Below are 21,184 nucleotides of genomic sequence, written 5' to 3'. Positions count from 1 at the left end.
TCCAAGGCGCCAACCGGGAACTCGGTCACGCCGCCAAAATGGCGGATGTGCCGGTCCCAGGGATGCTTCCCTGGCAGAGGGTGGGGCCAACGCTGGATGATGCGCTCGGCACCCGCCTCCTGCTCGCACAATTGGCTGCTGTCCATGCCCCGGAAGCAGTTTAAGCACTTCTGGGGCAAAACGCAGGGGAAACGGGTACCAGATGTGTCCGGGGGGTACCTGTTTAATCCAGTTCTAGGGGCAAAGGCTCCATAAAAAAAGCAGAGGAGCGGTGGGAAAGCTTTCCCTCGCCGCTCCGCTCTAAAGACATCACCTCCTCGCCAGCCCCACACGCCGGAGGACTTTTCAGGAAGCTCCGGCTTTCTCTTTTTATCTGTTCTTTTCTACAGGGCAATCTTCGGATCGGTGGAGCCTTCGGGAGATCGCAGCGTGAGAGAAGGACAGCGGGGGGCACTCTCCTCACACTCCTGGTAGACCGGCATTTTTTCTCACAGCTGGGAGCTGCTCGGGTTGGACTTTTTACTCACCTGACCCACTGGATTAGCCTGTGGGAGCGAATGATTTGGGTCAGACAGTGGCCGAGCTAAGCAGGAAAGTGGATGGGCAGGAAGACAGAGGGGACAGGCCCAGGCATTCCGGGGTGGCACCCAGGGTGGCTTTTCCTCCAGTACCCCGGATAGCTAGGGCTAAACTTGGGAGCGGGGGGGCTGTTCCAGTAGAGCAACCAAGCCCAGCAGTCCGTGGACCGGTAGTCCCAGCTGGGAAGGTGCAGCCAGAGGAGAGGCATGGACTAGAGCCAGTGGGAGCAGCGCCACTTCAACCTAGCCTATCTGGGGGTCCTGGTCAGCCTAGCCCATTAGGGGGTCCTGGTGTCCCGAGTCAGCATAGCTCACCTGGGGGTCCTGAGGTACCAAGTCTGCCTAGCACACCTGGGGGTCCTGGTTCATAGGGGGCTCCTTCCCAGCCAGTGGTTCCCCCCTGCGGTACCCCTAGTGGGGTTCCAAGTCAACCTAATTTGGTAGCAAATTTAGCGGCAGTGCTCACATGGCTAGCCAAGGCAGGGACGGTAATTCATTCTGCGGGCAGTGGGGCCCTGTTAGCTGAAGGGTATGCAGTGGAGAGGGCCAAGAGTTTGGTAGCACAGGTAGAAAGGGCGAAGCAGGTGGTGCCACAGACGGTTGAGACGGGCACACTAACGGTGGTTGGGCCGGTTAGCGGGGCAGGGCAAAAGAGTGCAGGAAGCGACAAGAGCGGCAAGAGTGGCCCAGAGCTCTCCAATCCAGTCACAGCTGCAGGAGCTGAGCATGCAAAGATCTGCAGGTACGGAGAAACTCTTTACCGAGTTTAGGTTTGGGGAAATGCGCACACCCAGAGAACGTCTGGGAAGGCACAGGATGTGAAAGAGCAAATCTGGAAAGGGGAATATGTAAACATGTCTTCTTTGTTAGTGGAGAAGGATGAGAGGGAGGAGACGAAGAAGTTGAGGGAATGGGCTCAGCCAAGGGATTGGGGCAATTGGCCCACTAGAAAAAAGATTGATGAAACCTTACTTAACTGGAGATTTCAAGCTTCCATTCGATAATGGTAGAAAAATTCCCTGGGCTGAGGTCTGAACTGGTGTGCTACCAGAATAGGATCACATGTGCACATAATGAGTACGGGGGAATGTGTTGGAAGGAACATGGCAAGGCATTCAGGAGGGCGAAGGCCTCTGACCCGGCCCCAACATGGGATCAAATGGGTGTAATTTTGTGGTTGAGGCACATGAAAAGTACGAACCAGGACGCACCAAAAGGGAAGTCCTTTTGGTCTGGTGCACCCCATAGCGGGAGAGGGGGTAGCAAGAAGGGAGCGTGTTGGGATCAACAAGCGGACATGCACAAGGCCCAATTGTTCATGTAAATTCAAACATGCTTGCTCCTTCTGTGGTTTATCCTACCACCCAGAGTCCATGTGTTTTAAGAAATCAAAGGACGAGGGAGGTAAAAAACAGGAATGAGGATCTCTCACTTTCTAAGGCACACTCACCCATTATGGCTTTGGTTCCCTGGCTAAACAAATACTGCTGCCCAATCACAGCCCAGTTGTGGTTGGAGGGATTCAGGGATGGTTTCAGGATTCCTGCCCCAGGCTATTGTACTGTCGAAATCAGCAGTCAGTGAGGGAGAACATGTCTTTGGCAACAGATAAATTGTTGGAGGAACTGCGTTTAGGAAGGCTGGCAGGTCCTTTGGACTCAATGTTAATGATTTTGTTTGCTCACCTCTGGGTGTAGTACCTAAAAAGGAACCGGGGGAGTCCCGATTGATCCATAATTTGTCTGCTCCTAGGGGTCAATCACTGAATGATGCTATTGATGGAGCTTTGTGTTATGTGAAATATGCATAATTGGACCAGGCGATTGCAATGCTGCAGTCGCTGGGCCCAGGCACGTTGCTAGCAAAATCTGATATAGAATCTGTCTTTCGTTTGCAACAAGTCTATCCACAAGATTTCCATCCTTTGGGTTTCCAGTTAGAGGGGAAATTCTACATGGACAAGTACATGCCAATGGGGTGCTCGGTCTCTTGCTCCTATTTTGAGAAATTCAGCTCTTTCGTGGAGTGGGTTTTCCGGCAGTTGACTGGGCACCACTGGGTATTGCACTACTTAGATGATTTCTTGTTGTTAGGGGCGCCACAGTCACAAGAGTGGGGCAGGGCTCTAGAAGCATTGTGTGCACTCATAAGGGAGTTTGGAAACCCCCTGGCACAAGAAAAAACAGTTGGGCCAGCCACACAAATTGAGTTCCTGGGCATAGAGCTAGATACTTTTCAGGGCGTGTCACGCTTGCCATTGAGTAAGGTAGAAGGTTTCATGCTAGCATTGGCAGACTGTTTGCGCAACAAAAAAGTCACGTTGCATCAGCTACAGGGGCAGTGGGCATGCTTAACTTTGCTTTAAGGATCATCCCTATCGCCTGCCCCTTTTCACGCTCCATCGAACCGACCATGTCAGGGCTGAAAGAGAAACATCACCACGCTCGGTTGTCCAGTGAGGTTAAGCAGGATATGCGGATTTGGATGGCATTCCTGCGTGATTTCAATGGCGCGGTAGTATGGCCCAGCCCGGCCAGGTCCAGTCTAGAACTTGGTCTCATGACAGACGCTGCAGGGAGTGAGGGTTTTGGTGCTATTCTGGGTTCGCAATGGGCAGCGCAACATTGGCCCGCGTGGTGGGTTGAATCCGGTGTAAGGAATAACATTTCACATTTCTGGAACTCTTCCCCATTTTGGTGGCCGTGACCATTTGGCCACACCAGTTTTGCAATCAGTCTGGGGTTTTCTGGTCAGACAATATGGCGGTGGTAGAATGCATCAATCAGCAGTCTGCCAAGTGTAAGATGATGCTTCGCTTGCTTAAAGAAATTGTGCTGCAATGTATGAGATTAAATGTGTTGTTTAGGGCTAGGCATGTCCCAGGAATACTCAACCACGCGGCTGACGCATTGTCTCGTTTCAAGATGGAGGTTTTCAGGTCCTACCATCCGGAAGCAGGGACCATCCCACCCCTTTTCCAGAGCATCTGTGGTAGTTGGTGCCCTAACCTACCAGACCTCGTGACAGCTAGCCTAGCACCCAGGACTAGTCGGGTCTATGAGGGGGCAATTATCGCCTACTGCGCATGTCTGGGGGAAAGCTGGGAAAGGGCATGGCACGAGTCAGCATCCGTCATATCATTCATAAGGGAATTGAGGGACAGTGGGTGTTCTGTGGCATGCGTAAAGCGCCACATGACGGCAATAGCATTTTTCGGTGGCAATGCCTGCAGGGTGCCCAGCCGGACATTAGAAATCCGATTAGCATCAAAGTGCTCTCAGCCCTCATGGGGTCATTGGACAAAGTATGTAGATCCACCAGTGAGGTCCACCTGTTCAAGTCCGCTTTTTCCCTCGCCTTTTATGGCACTTTCAGAGTTGGGGAATTGGTGGCACGTAATAAAAACGATTGGCAGGGTGGGATGCAATTTGCCCATGTTCACCTACAGGCAGGGTCAGTGTCCCTATCAATCCCCAGATCAAAAATGGACCAGATGGGGAGGGGAGGGGGGGGGGGGTCACGTTATCTTGCACAGAGCTCTGGGGAACTCTTGCTGTCCGGTGGGCAACTTGGAGGTGTACATGGCCTGTAGGCCGCGGGCGCTGCAGGGGGGCCATTGTTAATCCACATGGATGGGACTCCCCTCACTAGATTTCAGTTTGGGAGGATCCGGACATTGGCACTGGGGGAGGCCAGCCTGGAAGCATCCAAATGTGGTACCCATTCTTTCAGGATTGGGGCAGCTACTGAAGCTACGGCTCGGGGTCTGGTGGGGCAGGATGTTCAAAGAATAGGGCGGTGGTCTTGGGACTGCTACAAGCGATATGTGCGGCTGCACTTACTTTAAGTCTCATTACTAATGTTGGTCGTGTTTCACTTCTCTGAGTTTCCATGTCCTGTCCCGCATGAGGGGAGCTAGCCGTTGTCTGCTGGTCAACTGAGCCTCGCCCACGCCAGGTACCTGCCTGGGGAACAGGCCAAAGAAAAGTCTGGATCATAGGACAGTCATATGTGAGCAGGTTGAAACAGCATTTTTTCGCAGGACATTTCGCAGACAGTGCCTACCAGGCGGGTTTGAAGGTGTCATTACACGGTCAAGGGGGATTGTGATTGTGTCAGTTCCGTAATGTGATGAGTGCTTTGCTCCTTAGGTCCCTGCGACACCCGCTGCGGTAATAATTCATCTGGGGGTAATGACCTGGTACACATGGGTAGGAAAGGGGTGGTGGAGGCCATAATCACAGAAGTAGGATGGTTGGCCAAGCAGTGCCCACAAGCAATATTGGTATGGTCTCACATGATCCCGAGGTTCCAATGGCGTGGGGGTGAGTCTGTTTGGGCTTTGAATCACTCCGTAAAGAGGATTAACAACAGAACAGATAAGCGTTTCCGGTCTCCCAAATTACAGACGATACACATGGTTGCATACGGGGGGAGTGTTTTTTTCTGCAAGACAGGGTTCACCTTTCCAAACTGGGCAATGATTTTTTCATGAAGAATGTGCTAGCCTAGATATTAGGGGTAGCAAACAGGGCATGACCTTTGGGTCAGCAGTTGATTGGGGGTGGCCAGATAGTCGGTCAACTATATTGGCCTGTGGCGGTAAGGTCATGATTGTTAGGTCAATTTGATATCTCTTATTAGGCATCCCATTGTTTAATGGGGATGCCTGGGGGGGGGGCAGAGGTTCCTCAGCACACTCCAGGGGGACGCTTACGGCCGGTAGGCTGAAGGGTGCAGGGGTAGGAAGCGCCGCCTCCGGTAGGCCCCTTTGGGCAAACTCCCGCACAGGCGCATGGGCGCCAACGTGGCATAACATCAGTTCCTGGAAGGTAGTATTGGAGGGCGTAGGGGGTGCCAGCAGAAAGGAATCTGATGGGCAGATGGGCCTCCTGCGCAAGTTCACTCCGCTAAAGGGGGACCGGGCAAGTAGTTGGGAACAGTCATGACCTTGCACGTAGGCTCATCAGGGATACGCAGAAAACAAAATGTACATATTCCAGTTTTAGGTTAGGTATGGCTATGTATTAGACTCATGTTAAGGTTAGCCATCAAAGATGTGTAAATATGTGTATTTGAAATGATATTGAATATGTTTGGGTTTTCTGCGTATAAAAATTGTTAATACATTTCTTAATTACGTTTTATTCATTTGTAATAAAAATACACCCAGGGTTATACGACCACTAGTCCAAATTTTTCTGTTTTGGATGATTTATTATCGGTGCCTCCGGGGAAGGAGGCGGGGGGGTTGCAAACAACCATCCCGGGATCCCTGTCTGGAAGGGAGTGTTGGGATTCAACAATTCAACCCATGAGAGGGGACTCGACAATACCAGGCCATATGAGGAAACAAGTTGGGATATCCTTCTAACAAATAGCACTCATTATATCATTATACGCAGAGGATATGCTCCTGTACATTAAAGATATTCATGTTGCCCACAACAACACTACATGTGTCCTCCTGACATTTGTAAGGAATCAGGACTGTATGTTATCAGGAATAAGTCTTGCTCAGTCCCACTCTATCCCCAAAGTACGGTTAGATATAGTTGGAGGCATCTTTAAGCGGAAAGAGACATCTTTCAGATATCCGGGTATTAGAATTTACCACTCTGAACATGACTTGCTAGGTGGCAATCTTACAAGGGCAGTCTCAGCGCTAAAAACCCAATTCACATTCTGGAATATCCTGCCATTGACAGTCATGGGTAGCATCACTTTATTCAAAATGATATTGCTTCCTTACCCTTTGTATTATTTTGCTAACCTCCCACCAAGCCTCCCTCCAAAATGTTTTTGTAACCTTGACACTTTTTCTTGGGGACCTCATCTGGTGGAGTGATCACCACAAGGTGACCCCTCTAACCTGCAGTATCCTTCAGACAAGGGTGGACTGGGAGACCTTAACTTTGAGCACTATTGTTTGGAAGTGCAGCTGCAGTGGGTGTGTTGTTGGCTCTCTACTAGCTGTCTTGATGACACCGGTGTTACACAAGGCCCCTTGCATCTTGCTAATCTGCTGCACCTCCTCCTTCCTTCTTCTAAAATTGAGGACTATTCCACGCAGCTACTGCAAGTGGCATGTAGCTGTTTTCGCAGAAGCCTGCATATTACTGAAAAGGTAAACCCTTATGACCCTGCCATCCTAATTGGGCCTGCCGTGACATGGAGGCATGCTGGCGGATCTTACAAAACTGCATGGGTTCTTCTATGATGGTCAGCTTTCGAACTTTGATGCGCTTACAGATCAATACAATATCCACACAGGGCAGTTCCTGACCTACACAAATAAAATCAATTATTGTTGTGTGGAATGGGGTATTGCAGCTGAGGAGCCCCAGCCGCTTGCTCTTATACAATTCTTACACATGATGTGTTGTGGTTGACGGCTCATCAGATGGCTCACCAAGGCGACAGTAGTGGTCCGTCCCCTGCCAAATTGGCGGGCGGACTGGAGGAGGAAGGGGGGTTGGGGGGAGGTTAGGGGATAAAAAAAGAAAAAAACATTACTTAACAGCTGCTGTCTCCCGCCGCATCGCGCTCTTTTTGCTTCTGTGCACAGGCTGCATGAAAGCAGTGTCGGTAGTGGCCTGAGTGCTGGCAACTTGCGCTCCCAGGCTGACTGTGAGCCTATGCCTGCTCTCTGCAGCCCCAGCAAATCAGCTAGGGCTGGAGGCCAAACCCTCATGCGCAGTGAAGGGAGTGCACTACCACTCCCCCACCAGCAGTATCATCCCCTGGACCTGCCCCCAAGATTTGTCAGAATCTCGGGGGCGGGTCCAGGGGATTCAAATAAAACAATAATAAAACCAGTTTAAAACCGATTTTATCATTTTATTTGAGCGTGGGGGCAGGGAGGGCGGCGCTCCTCCGCCCTAATGGAGGGGCTGCCGATGCAAGGCGGTGGGCAAGCACACCCAGATCCCACTGAACAGATTGTGCAAAAAAATGGAAAAGAGAGAGTCCTTCATAATAAGGAATGGGAAAAGTTACTGGCTTCATCTTCTGAAACTCCAGATTTAAACTAGTCCCTTATAATTTTCTTCACATAGCCTACCTCACTTCAGATAAAATAAACCAATTTTTCCCAGAGCTGATATCTGTTGCCCCTGTTGCAGGCCTCCTGAAGCCGATCTGGTACATATGCTATGGACTTGCCATTCATTGACATGAGTCTGGTCAGCTATTACTGCTGAACTCTCTCAGAATCCAGGCAACCTCAATGTACATAGGTCAAAGGTCTACGTGTTATACATATTCAAATGAACCAAATAGAACAAACTGACTGCACGCTTTCTTGATCTCTCCTTTCTACTTGCTAAGTGCTCTATAATAAAGTGGAATGCAGGTGCATGCCTGGAAGTGTCAGCATGGCACCAAGCAGCTGTGAAATGGGCTGGGGCTGAAAGTAAAGCACTGAGAAGGGAGGAAAGCAAAGGTCTCAGGAAAAGTCTCCTATCCGATAGTTGGGATGACATACTGCACAGTTTCTAACACAACACAAAAAATAATATCCTACCACAATGAGCGTACCATCACTCTACCCTTCCCCTTTAAATGTCACCATACTCATTTGATACTCACCTCCTGTGTATTTACTGCGCTCGGAACACAATCAATTCCAAGGTATCTCTTGCTGCTAGGATGAATCAAATGGTCGACTTTTACTATCTTTTAAAACTGCCATTTACAGATTACACTCCTTGCTCCCAAGTACCTGTTATGTACTCCATGCAACATGCCTGCCTGTGCTAAGCCTCATCTTTTGTTTTCTTATACCTCTACTACTGGTTTCACACCTGCTTAGGTTAACAGATCTTAAATATATGTTGCTTATGTTCACTCGTAAGCTGAACAATTTGGTCAGCCCATTTCTTGCAGTCACTGTTGCTGATCTGATGGTAATACCTTGAAAACATACTAGTCAGTCTGACTGTTATTATCTTCGTTTTTGTAATGTACCCTGCTCTTATTGCAAATTGTCAATAAAGTGAGTGTAGCTCATAAGGTTTGAGGGGGTGCAGATACTTGCCTTGATTACAACAAAGGTTTTTGGAAGGAAGGAGCAGGCATGAGGACTTCAATGGGAAAAGACAGAAGTGAATATGTGGTTGGCACTGATGTGCCACAATGGCACATATTATAAGACAGGCAATTCTTATTGTGACCCTGATCCAGGAGGAGACAGAAAGAACCATGTTGCATGATCGGTAGGTAAACATTGAGTCCTTGCACCCAGGACGTTTATGCATGGATGCTACAACCTTCTCGAACACCCGTAAACTAAATGTTTTAACAAGTTCTAAGTCTCAGAATAGTCTGGCTGGTCCAAGGACTGACAGAAAACGCACCATTCCCAAACAAGACGGAATTTTTCAATCATTACTATCTGGTTACCTGCATCACAAAGATTTTATTTTGGTTTTATAGATGGTTTTAGGATTTTTATGACCAGCATAATGGAGGCTGTACTCTCAAGAATCAGGACTCATTCTAATCCAATCCAGAAATGGGTAGAAAATAACGTAGAATGAAGTGGCATTTCTAAGGACTGCAGGACTACGTGAGAACCCACCCTTTACTGATTATGTCTGTTTGTCCTTACGTATTGACCCGAAGAAGGAGTCAGACAATTAGTAACTCATAAACACTTTGTCTAAGGGGCCCTCAATGAAGGATACCATCAACGCCATTTCTGTTCAATCGAGTACATCCTTATAGGCCAGGCTGTTGAGCACCTTAATATGCTGGGCAAAGGAGGTTATTGGCGATGGCTTGAATTGAGTCAACTTTTCAGTTCAGTTGGTTCACTTGGATATATCAGATTATTAGGTTTCTAATTCCAGGGATCTTTCTTTTTCGACAATGGAATGCAGATGGGTCCCCGAGTTTGTGCGTATTCTGAATGTTTTAGTTCCTTTATGGAATGGGTATTTCGTAAGGTAATATATATGTTTGACACCATGCAATATCAAGACTATTTGTGGAGTCACCTTTTAGGATCCATTGTAAGAAGGGTCACGGCAAGTTAATGAGGAGCATGAAAAACATGGGGATTTCTCTAGCTAAGGTTAAGACTAAGGGTCCAGCGACCATTTTGGGTTTCTGCGAACTGAGCTATATTTCACTCATGGTCTTTGCCATCCATCCTTGGAAAAAGCAGGGGCCTGTATCAGTACGAGGGGGAAAAAGGAGATTACATCAGAGGACACGCTTGTGAGGCAACCTAATATTATTTTGTGAATGATCTTAATGGCATAGCATCTCGTCAAGCTAAAGATCACAGGTCTAAGCTTATATCTGAAGTGTTAAAGAATTTAAATATATGGATAATGTTTTGGAGGATATTAATAGGACGGGTATTTGCGCCTTTCCTGATGCATCAAGTGGTGAACAAGGACTTTTTACATAAATGGGTTTAAGAGCATTATTATATCAGAACAGGACAAGAAGTTGTGGTCCGAATGCTGAATACATCCACGACTAAAAGAATGTTGCACTAAACTGTTTACAGTAGTTATCCAGGGCAAACTAGGCTACATCTTTGTGATTGGACAGGGTGTTTTTTTTTATCCCACAGCAGGGTGGTAGTGGTCACTATTGTCAAATCACCTCTCAGTTCAATTAAGAGCACTGTCCTGCTGAATTTGAAAAGTAGCATTATATTCAATGTAAAGCAGGTTACTGAAGAGGTGCATCATGAAGCCCATCATTTATCCTGCCTAATGGTGCAACAGTTCACATCATACCATCCAAGGACACTGACTGCTTTCCTGGGGGAGCTATGCAACTTGGAGGTCCAGTTTAACAGGAATTCACCCCAGTACCAATGAACCCAAAAACAAGAAAGGGGTATGAAGGGTCTTTTTAGAAGTCCGAGAAATGTGTAGAATTGTTTGAGAAAATACCCTGTTAGCATACATGGCACACAAGCATTCCAGCAGATGCTTGAGGGCATACATTTACGGGCAGTTATCAGTCATTGTTTTGTTTTTGCCAAGCGGACAGGGACCAGGAGCTATTCTGTTGAATTTTTCAATTTAAAAGAAAGACAGGGAGAGAACAACGCGAGGGCACTTTGTCCAACAGAAGGTGACCAATCGATATCTACATGTATGTCATCCCCAGTACTCTCAATAGTTCTGCTAATTTGCCAAAGCATGGAGCGATGCTAGTTTAAGCAGAATGTGAGGCACTCATTTTATGTCAAAACACTGACAATCAAAACAGGGTGGAGGTGGACATAAAACATATGATGCAGGTGAATAAACGTCCTAGGTTAAAAAAAATAGCAAAAGGGTCAAGAGCAGAGTATGTTCCCGCTGTAAAGCCCCTCTCCACAAATGTTACTTTTGGTCAGCAACAGACACCTTTTTAGCAAACTGCCCTTTGGGATGAGAAACAGCTTTCTTATTTATTGTGCTGCTCATTACCATAACTTTACTTATATTCTCTAAGTAGCTACCTCACAAGCAGCAGAAGTTGCTGAACTAAACTTATTTCTGGATTAGTCTGTCAAATTTCTGGTTCTCTGATTTTGGTTGCCTAGATGACCAGCAACCATTTATTCCGGCAATTACTTCTGCCCTGGTCCATTAAAGACCATGGAAGGATGGCAGGGCAGGGAATGAAGTACCATAGCCAAGTCCCGTCATATGCAATACATTGCGTACAACAAAAAGATGAGTAGCAGTAATCCGGATGCCCATAAGTTTCAGCATAATTGTTCCTTCGGATCAACGCCCTCCCATCATGCATTCAATTATTTCATAAAAGGAAGAGAGAAGGGTCCTCAAAAGTCTGAGGAGCAGCTCCCCTTCAAGGAGGCTCCTTCCCCAGTTGATTGACAGATTTTGATCTCTTGGTTAAGTAGATCTAGCAACGTCCAGGCAACACAATTGCTATATTATGGTTTCAGATTTGGCTTCAGGATTCCAGCGCAGGGTACTGTCAGGGTGCCAACATGCAAGAATCAGCAATCCTTGAGATCCAACATGGAAGTGGTCAAAAGTAACATTAAGAAAGAAGAGGCTGGGCCAGGTAGCGGGCCCTTTTGAAAAAATACAGCTGAAAAACTGTGTATTCTCGTCAAGGCGCTGTACCAAAGAAAGAGCTGGGCGAGTTTTGCCTCATTCATAACCTTTCTGCCCCACGAGGGAACTGTTAAGTAGGTCATTGATCAGTTCCTGTGTTGAGATATGCATCTGTTGACAAGGCTCTTGCCACACTACAATCTTTGGGCTCAGGGACATTGCTTGCTAAGACCAATATCAAATCTGCTTTCAGGTTATAGCAAGTCCAATGAGATGATTTCCATCTGTTAGGTTTTCAGTTAAAGGGATCGTATAACTTTGACAAGTGCATGCCGATGGGCTGTTCAGTAACATGTTCTTACTCTGAGTAGAACAGCTCATGTTTTGAGTGGGTTGTTGAAGACAACTACTGGTTTATCATGTGTCGTGCTCTACCTTGATGATTTTCTATTACTGGGACCCGAGCATCAGGTCACTGTGGGGAATCATTGGTAGCATTTGTAAGCTACTTGGGAGGTTCAGGGTGCCGCTGGCACAAGTAAAGACTTGTGGGCTCACACACCATAACAAACAACCCTTACCTAGAACTCTGGATTTCCTGGTCTTTAGGCTGGGCATTTTGGTTCCTTGGCCAGAGCTGATCTACAAAACCCCACTGACCCCCTGGCTTTATTGCCTTAATGTGAAGCATTATTATACCCCGGTCAGTACACCTTAGGTTTTCCAGAAATCTGATCATTGAACCCTTTTTTGGTTCTGTGCTTATTTTACATTTGGTGCTCTTTTTTAGACTAAGACTCTTTGAGGACATCCTGCTTTGATGTTTCAAGCTTTTTCCTTACTATGCCACGGGCTGCCCAGGACCAGATTAAGAGAGGCTGTTCTTCCTCATTGATGTGAATCGGAAGCCATTATCTTCTCTCTTGATTCTAAGGTTGGCACTATGCATTGCTTATAGGAGCTAGAGGTTTCAGGAGTGGTGTTATTGCAGATGAGAATGGAAAGTGGGCATTGAGTAGTGCTGTTTCAGTAGGATCTCAATTGATTTATCCTAGATAAAGCAAAAGACACCGATCATCAGATAGTAGTGTGTTTATTAGCCAAATCCACCCCAGAAAAGGGTATTGGGTGTCAATTTAGTTTATTTGTGCATTAGGGCATATAAGGCGGGGATAAGTATAATTTTAAGGCATAGTTATGACTGTCTAGTTGACTAGAAGGGGTCACTACAAATATGCCATTATGAGACATTTGTAATGCAAACCTGTTTATGCCAATTTGTTTTTTACACTGGAGTAAACATTTCAAATGAATTCAGATGTAAGGAGTGTATGGTGTTTATATCATGTATATGAAAAAATGAGCTATGCGGTTGAAATTCAATTACGATTGAGGAGTTTCAGTAGGCTGAATGGGTTTTGTGAGAGAAATTTCTTAAAAGATGAACACTTGACCTAATCTATTGTGATTCAACAAGTTTCTGACAGTGGGATATGGAAATTACAAGAGAACAACAGATGTGCTGTGTCTTCAAAAATACATGTTAAAATATATTAATATTAGCTTTTTTTTGTTAGACCCCCCCCCTTTGATTTGGTTGATGAATTGAAGATTTTCATATTTCAACTTTACAACTGTAGGTCATGATGAAGGTCGAAGGCGAACTATGTATAGTCCACTGAAATGCATGTCGATGCTTTTAACAAGTTGCCTAGTGTTGTGAGCCACTTAAGAAGGAAAGATTAGGTTTGGGACTAGGGTACACAACAGGGACCTTTTTTTAAAAAATTTATGGACTAAACTTATTCTTGAATAGGACTGTGTTTTTGTTTTTGGGATTAAAATTAACAACTTGACTTTCCTGATTTCCACCGCGTTCTGGACCTGTGACTGGATCGCTCTGAGGGCCTAACCCGACGTCCCTCAGCGGCGGCTAAGACTATATGCAACCTTGCCACGCAATTAGAACTAATGGATGTTTGACGAACCAGATCCTCTAGCTCAGGACGGTTCACACACTACTCAGCCTCCCATGACTTGCACACTAGAATAGATTATTGGCTGATTTCTAGGTCCCTACTCCCCCGGGTTCAGGATTGCACCATTTTGCCACGTTCATTCTCTGACCACTCACCTATAGTACTGGACGTGGAGGTGCCTCCCACGTTCATTCTCTGACCACTCACCTATAGTACTGGACGTGGAGGTGCCTCCTGTGGGACCTGCTCCTTTTACATGGAGATTCCCTCCCTATTCTCTCTTAGATACAGCATTTAAGCCTGAACTTGACACAGCAATAGTGGATTTTTTCGATATAAATATAGGCTCGGTCGAGCAATTTTCCACGGTGCGGGAAAAGTTCAAAGTGTATATTAGGGGGGTGGCCATATTCAAACATTCTGAGGTCCTCCACACTATAAGAAATAGACTGTTGACACTTGGGAAGCAACGAGGTAGACTGGATCAAGAGGCGTTGGCTAGGAATGAAGCCCATGTCTCGGAAGAACTAAAGAAAACACTTGAGGAGTATCACGAGGTAGCAGACAGTGAGCTAAAACATATGGGTAAATATGCGGTCGCTAAAACCTATGGGGAGGGAGAGAGGCCGGGCTCAGTGCTTGCAGCAATTACTCGCCGCCAAAGAGAAGCCACCTTAGTAACTGAATTACGAGATTCAGGTGGCGAATTGCTAAACCACCTGGAAGAGATAGCCAATAGGTTCAGCGGGTATTACTCGGACCTATACAGTTCTAAAGTGGTGACAGATGACACAGCTATACAGGAATACCTGAAACATATACAACTTCCGTGGCTCACCAATGGGCATAGGGAATATCTCATGAGACCGTTGGACCCCTCAGAGATACTAGCTGCACTCACTACAATGCGAGATGGGGCACCCCGGGACAAGATGGACTCACGGTCAGCTTCTTCAAAGCTTTTAAGGATATACTGATCCCACATTTGTGTACTCTGTTCCAGGAGATGGGGGAAGCTGGTGTGATGCCTCAATCAATGAGGGAGGCCTTAATAGTCAGCTTGCTGAAACAGGGGAAGCCCTCTGACGAATGCTCATCATATAGGCCCTTATCACTCCTCAATGTGGTTACCAAAACATATGCCAAAGTCTTAGTCTGATCCCAATCGTAGTAGGGCCGGAGCAGGCAGGATTTGTTCCAGGTTGTAGCTTATCATATAATTTGAGAACAGTGTTCGGAACTATCCAGCATGTAAGGCCCGAGACTGATGCAGTTGCTGTCTTCTTAGGCACCAAGAAGGCATTCAGCTCTGTCAAATGGGCCTTCATGAGGCAGGTACTGCGACGAGTCGGAGTGGGTGAGATTTTCCTTAAGCTAGTGTCGGTTCTCTATAATAGGCCAGTAGCTGGGGTCTGGGTGGGTGATGTGGTTACTCTTCCAATTACAATATCGAGAGGCACGCTGCACGGCTGCCCTCTGTCCCCGCTATTGTACGCCATGGTTACAGAACCATTGGCGTGCACGTTACAAGAATACCACGGGCACAGAGGAATTTGCTTCCCAAACTACAACCTTATAGTTTCTGCGTATGCAGATGACATGCTGTTGTATGTCAGAGAGAAGAGATCTAACCTAACACCGATAATTAATGAAGTGACGAGGTTTGGGGGGGTATCTGGTCTAAGAATTAATTAGACTAAATCTATTGTATTCCCGGTGACCTCGACTACAACGCAAGTCATTCTGGACTTTTCTCTGCGGTGGTCCGAGTGTTATCTTGGGATACAGATTTATACTGACTCAGAACTAGTAATCAATGAGAATTACAGCAGGGCTATTGGGAAACTGGAAGAAGATATCGACCGCTGGATCCGACTGCCCTTGTCCCTGATAGGTCGCATCTCACTAATGAAGATGGTTGTCTTGCCTAGATTTTTTTCTCTTCTGGCACATCCCTATGGTTCTCCCAAAACCACACTTCAGATCCTACGCTCTTTAATGGTGAAATTAGCATGGCCGGGAAAACAGTAGCGAGTCAAATGGGATACTCTACCTTCCCCTATTCTAAGGGTGGCCTAGGAGCACCGGATCTTGAGTTATAATATAGAATTGCTCAGTGCTCACATGCATATTTCTGGGTACATGGCCCGCGGAACCTCCCACATCTGTATGTTGAACAGGTAGCGGCCAAGCCGGACCCTCTTCCTCAGAGACTGTGCCGCAATCCTATTAGATGACATAGCATAATTGACCCAGTCAATTTGACAGTTCATGCTTGGCACAATTTATTAAAGAGGCAAGCTATTGCACTGTTATACTCTCCTCTACTGCCTGTGGAATGGTACCGCTGGCTCCCAATTCATGTAGAGAAGGAAGCGGTGCAGGTTTTAAGGTCTGTTAGCGTCTCCACTATGGGCGATTTATTCGCTGAGGGCAAGGCTCGTACGTGGGATGAGGTAATGACAGAGGGACAGGACTTCACCTCACTCTTGCAGTTCCATTTTTTCAGAGTGTGACATGCTCTGCAGGCTCTCTTGGGAGACGATCTCCAGGAACTGTCTGAATTGCTTACCCTCTCATATCTGCTACATTCCAAAACTCCGGAAAAATTAATATTTAACTTATACGATACATCACAAGAATTTAGGAGAACTCAGTATAGTGAAGCCAGAATGGACTAGCAAAGCTAGCTGGGGGTAACAATAGACGATGATAAATGGAGATACTGCAGTGAGGTCACTCAGAAGGTCCCGTTAAATGGTAGACATAGTCTCATACATTTCAAATTTCTTAACAGAGTATACTATACAACACAGAAACTTATGATACGACCTGAGAGACACAGCCAAGTATGATCGATGTGGCGAGGACTCGGCAGGCTTTCTTCATGTGGCCTGGCTTTGTCCTCGGAATGCTGAATTCTGGTGTCAACTCTTTTGGGTGTTGAAAAAGATCACTGGTCTCTCGCTGGCCCCAGATCCCCTGCTGCCACGGGTGCGCTACAGAGGCACTTCCGAAAATGAATGGCGATGGGACTGCTACTTGCTAAAAGCAGATAGCAATGCGTTGGGCTCGGGGGCCTGTTCCCATGATTACAGAATGGTCAAAAGATATGTTGAACTGCAAAACGCAGTCTGAGCTGAATACCAAATTATTCTCCTCCCTCCTCCCCCCCAACAGACGTCCTATGAATTTTTGGGGATTGTATAAACAATACCTTACTGAAAAGGAAGCAGGAGTGTCAGATGGGGTACATTAAGATTCCACACATGCAGACTGTTGTGTGGGTCCCGGTCACCAATAGTAGGGGTTACACTGAAGGAGGTAGATAAATATACTCATGTGAATACAACTCTACACAAATTGTGTCCTTTATTTTATTAATTAAGCATCAACATTGTACCTCCCTATTGTTCTGAGATGTATAATTCTGAAAGGTTTTTCTTTTAAATTTTTGTACTGTATATGGGCACTACACTCGCTAAAGGTATTGCATTCTGCCAATGTGTGATGTTTTACTGTGAAATGTTTAAATACAATTTTTTTTAAATTAAAGTGTATTTGGAGGCAAGGCAGGTAACATTACAGCTACAGGTGTTAGAGGGATCGTAAAATTTTGCTCTGCGGATCATAGCCATGTGTTGCCCCTTTTGCTGATCCACTCTGCAGGTAATGTACGGCCTTCAGCTGAAACCTCACAGGACAAGGTTGTCAGTGGAGGTAAAGTAAGATTTGAGAATCTGGGCAGCCTTTTTAGAACATTTTAGTGGATCATATGTCTGGCCGTTGCACCTAAATCCAACCAAGAGTTGGGCAAATTCACATATGCTGCTGCAACTTTGGGGTTTTGGGAAATCATGGGCCACGCATGTTGTGTGCAGTGGAGGCTTTTTGGATAGTTTGAGTATGGTTTGGCGAAGAATCAGCCAGGGATATTTTGCTCAGATAACAAGGCGATTGAGGTGTCTACAAACCAGCAGCTTTCAAGTTGCAGGATGATGTTCAGGGTACTAAAAGACATAATTCAACTAGGCTTAGTGAATATTGGCACATTTAAGTCTAAGCATGTACAGGGGTGATGAATACCATTGCTAATGCTTTGTCTCACTTTAAAGTACAGAAATTTCCATCCTGAGGCTGCAGAAGTACCCACATCATTCCCCGACCATCTATCGAGGCATGGTGCCCTGTCCTACCAGACCTCGTTGCAGCCAGCATAGTGCTAAATCCAAAAAAGCCTATGAGGGATAGTTCCAATTTCGTGGGTGTTTCATGAAACAAAAGGGAAAAGGGAAAATGTTTTCTGGGGTGTCTTGGGTGGCTTTCCACACATTACGGACACAAGTGCAGATCAGCTGCCATGCAAAGCAACACTTGTCAGAAATTTCCCTCTATGCAAAGATGAAAGGGGCTAGGGATTTCGCTTACTACTTTCTCATTAAGAGGGCCATGAGGGGATGACAAAGACTTTAAGCAGTGAGCTCAGATAACAGGCTATATCTTGATACTGGTAAGCTTGTCATCATTGCAGAAGGGCTCCCGCAGTGTGCTCTTCCGAATTTTAGGTCTTTTTATCCAGGGTTACCTAGTGCCTTACCTTTTATGTGGCTTTCAGAGTGAGAGCTAGTGGCTAGGTTAAAAGTGGACATCCATGGGGGACTGCCAATGGAAGGGGTTCATTGGCCAAGGAGGGTCCTTGGCTGTCTCCTTGCCTTTTACCAAAACTGATCAGGGAGAGCTAGGTGAACACATAATTCTCAATGGGACCCCTGGGATACAATGTTGCCCAGTCCAAGCAGTGAGGAATTATGTGGAGGTAAGACTGCTGGGATTGGCAAGGTCACAATTCCCCCATGTTGATGGAGTTCCTCTCTCAGGTTTCAATTCTCAAAAGGACTGAAGTTGGTTTTGGGGGCACTGGGGATAGACTCGGCTAACTTTAGTTTGCATTCATTGTTCAACAGCATTGCTTCGTCAGCTTCTGGTTCTGAAGATCAGATAATTCTGAGGTTTGGGAGGTGGAAATTAGGTTGTTTCAAACTGCATTTTCTCCTCAACATGAGTTAGCTCTTGTCAGCGGAATAATCTTTGCTTTTCCTTCCATACCTCTCTCTTGTCTGTGCATCTAGGTGTTGGGCCTCTCGTATCTCAGGAGGGCCTGGGAAATGAATTGGTAGCTTCGCTGAGTGAGACAGAGAAGCTAGATTTAACATGAGGTGATATGGCAATGAGGTTTGTGAATCAAAGATTTGAGGCCAGTAATTGATAAAAAAGGACCAAGGTGGCTTCTGCCATTGGTTCTAGGTATTCTTCATTTGTGAGGTAGTGATTTAGTGGAGTATTGTGGTGGGGACCTGTTGGGATTGTTAGTCACTGAAGTGCCATGTTTGTCTAGAAGTTTCCTGCAGTAATAGCATGGTCACATATAATTCTAAGATAGATGTGGTGAGATGGTATCGCTGTTTGGGCTCTTAACGAATCAGCGAAGTGCTTGAACAGAAACATTCTGTCATCACCGGGTGCATACCCCATGGTTACATCAGGGAAGCAAGGTTTTTTTCTCATGAGTGGGGTGCATCTTTCCTCTGCAGGTAATGAAATGTTCATCAATACGATGTTTTGATTGCTTGTCAATGCATGCTACAGCTTGCAGGGGATGCCAGTTGATAGGTGAAACTTGCACACCTGTGGAGAGGTGGAGGCCCACAGTGGGCCCAGTAAAGTTGGGTGTCCGGGTCAGAAGGTTAACGATGAGCTTATAAAAATGTTTTGATGCACAGGTAGGGACTGGGTTGTAGTTAACTCGATGTCTAGCTGACTATATATTCAGGAAATGAGTTTGTATAACAGTTCTGTAGATAAGTGTACCTGTGTGATGCCAAGAATTGTATATGTTTTTGTTAATAAATATGGAATGAGATTCTCTAACTAAAAACAACAAGTGAGTCGCAGGCTGTCATTTGATGGTAAGAAGGCAGCGGGGAGGTGTCCCGTAGGTGTTCCGTGCCAGAGGCAATCAACATGTCCTCTCTGTAAGAGAGGAGGTCCGTGATCCGTGGGAATTCAACAGTGCGTCATAGGTCACATATGAAGATATAGGAGGTGTCCTTAACTTTGTCACCTTGCTCCATACCTATGTAACTTCATATTGGTAGCTTGGTTTACCAAAATTGTCTTCAATAAAAACCATTGAGTTTCAAAACAAAGTGTCGGGCTCAGTGCTGACGTAATATTTGGATTTCTTCTTACCTTGACTACCCCATCAAAGCCGGGGATGGTGTTGACATTTGCATTCTTGGCTAGTAATTTGCTCTCGATCTTGTCTCCCATGGCTTGGATGGCGTGCGTGTCCGGTCCAATGAAGGTGACACCCTCTGCTGCCTGTGGAGACAAAGTGGACATTGATCTTGTAGTACACACAGACCTTGTTCCAGCTCCTTTTTGCTTACAACTCATTTTAATGCATAATTTATCAAGTCAACACACATTAAACTGTGCACACATGAAAGAAGCAGCCCGTGGTGCACTTTCAACACGCAGATCCTCAAACATATGTGCATACATTACAAGTGTTTCTAATCACTGTTTGCTCAAATGAGAAGTGTCAGAAAACATGGCTGAATGTTCTCCAGCTCAAATCTGAAAATCCACAAAGAAGCAAGAGCGGTTCAGTTAACTCCAAGATGCCGCAAATGACACACAGAGATGTGATCGCGCATCTGTAATGGCATTCAGCATCTTTTAATGTATTCCTATATCCGCAGCATTATGCAAAGTGAACATTAAAGCACATTAGACTGTTTGACTTAGTCATCTCTAATGTTACAGCAAGCCAAAAAAAAAAACAGCTAGTACGTTCTACTAATACCGTTTCAGCAAAGCATCCGCCTTAAAATCTATGTATCATATAAATTACAATGAGCCATTTAGTGCAGGATGTTACCCTAGAACAGAGATGCATATAGTAGGCCATGGGTATTCATTAGTAAAAAGGAGGTACACCAAAGTATCCCGTGCTTTAAATAAGGGGGTGTACTCCATAACGGCTCATAGAGAAGAGACTATTATCACAGGGAATATTTCCTAGTGCACCCACAATAGTGCAACAGACCATCCTCTGTAGCTTGGCAAATTGAATTTCTAAACCACCTTTGTACTCTTTTTTTCCCAGTGAAATTAACAGAATTGCAAAACTACCCACAGAACACAGGATACTTTCTTGTCCAACACAGCGACCATCAACCTTTTTTACTTAACCAACAAGCACGGTTCCTTTTCTTTGTACACCTGTATAGAACATTTGCTCCTATTATCCAATGCAACGCAATGGTATCAATCTTGGAAGGATAAAAGGCAGAGTGGTCCATAGAGATTTAAACGTGACCTGCTGAATACAAACACACCCAAGCAACATGCTTTTATATCTCACAGTTCAAAGGAATACTGCTCTACCGGTCCCATACTGGGAAAGTAGTTTGTATAAGGCAAAGTGAAGAGGACGCAGTTCTACACAATTGTTTATGCATCATTTCACTGTGTTCAAAGGATAGATCTTCCAAATAAAATGCAATTTTCACGTTGGCTTTGA

General features: G+C 45.8%; 1 protein-coding gene across 1 annotated transcript in view; it reads right to left on the bottom strand.

The window, feature by feature from the left end:
- PCCA (propionyl-CoA carboxylase subunit alpha) overlaps nt 1–21,184 on the bottom strand; it is a 2,516,110-nt gene that overhangs the window by 1,639,296 nt on the left and 855,630 nt on the right. The window contains exon 7 of the mRNA XM_085622263.1: nt 19,846–19,977. Within this exon, the coding sequence (XP_085478389.1) occupies nt 19,846–19,977 (132 nt within the window). The remainder of the gene's footprint in view (nt 1–19,845; nt 19,978–21,184) is intronic.

This window comes from Triturus cristatus, chromosome 8 (genome assembly GCF_964204655.1).
Source record: "Triturus cristatus chromosome 8, aTriCri1.1, whole genome shotgun sequence".
NCBI lineage: Eukaryota > Metazoa > Chordata > Amphibia > Caudata > Salamandridae > Triturus > Triturus cristatus.
Note: the sequence above shows the minus strand (reverse complement) of the source record. Positions and strands in the feature narration are given on the sequence as shown.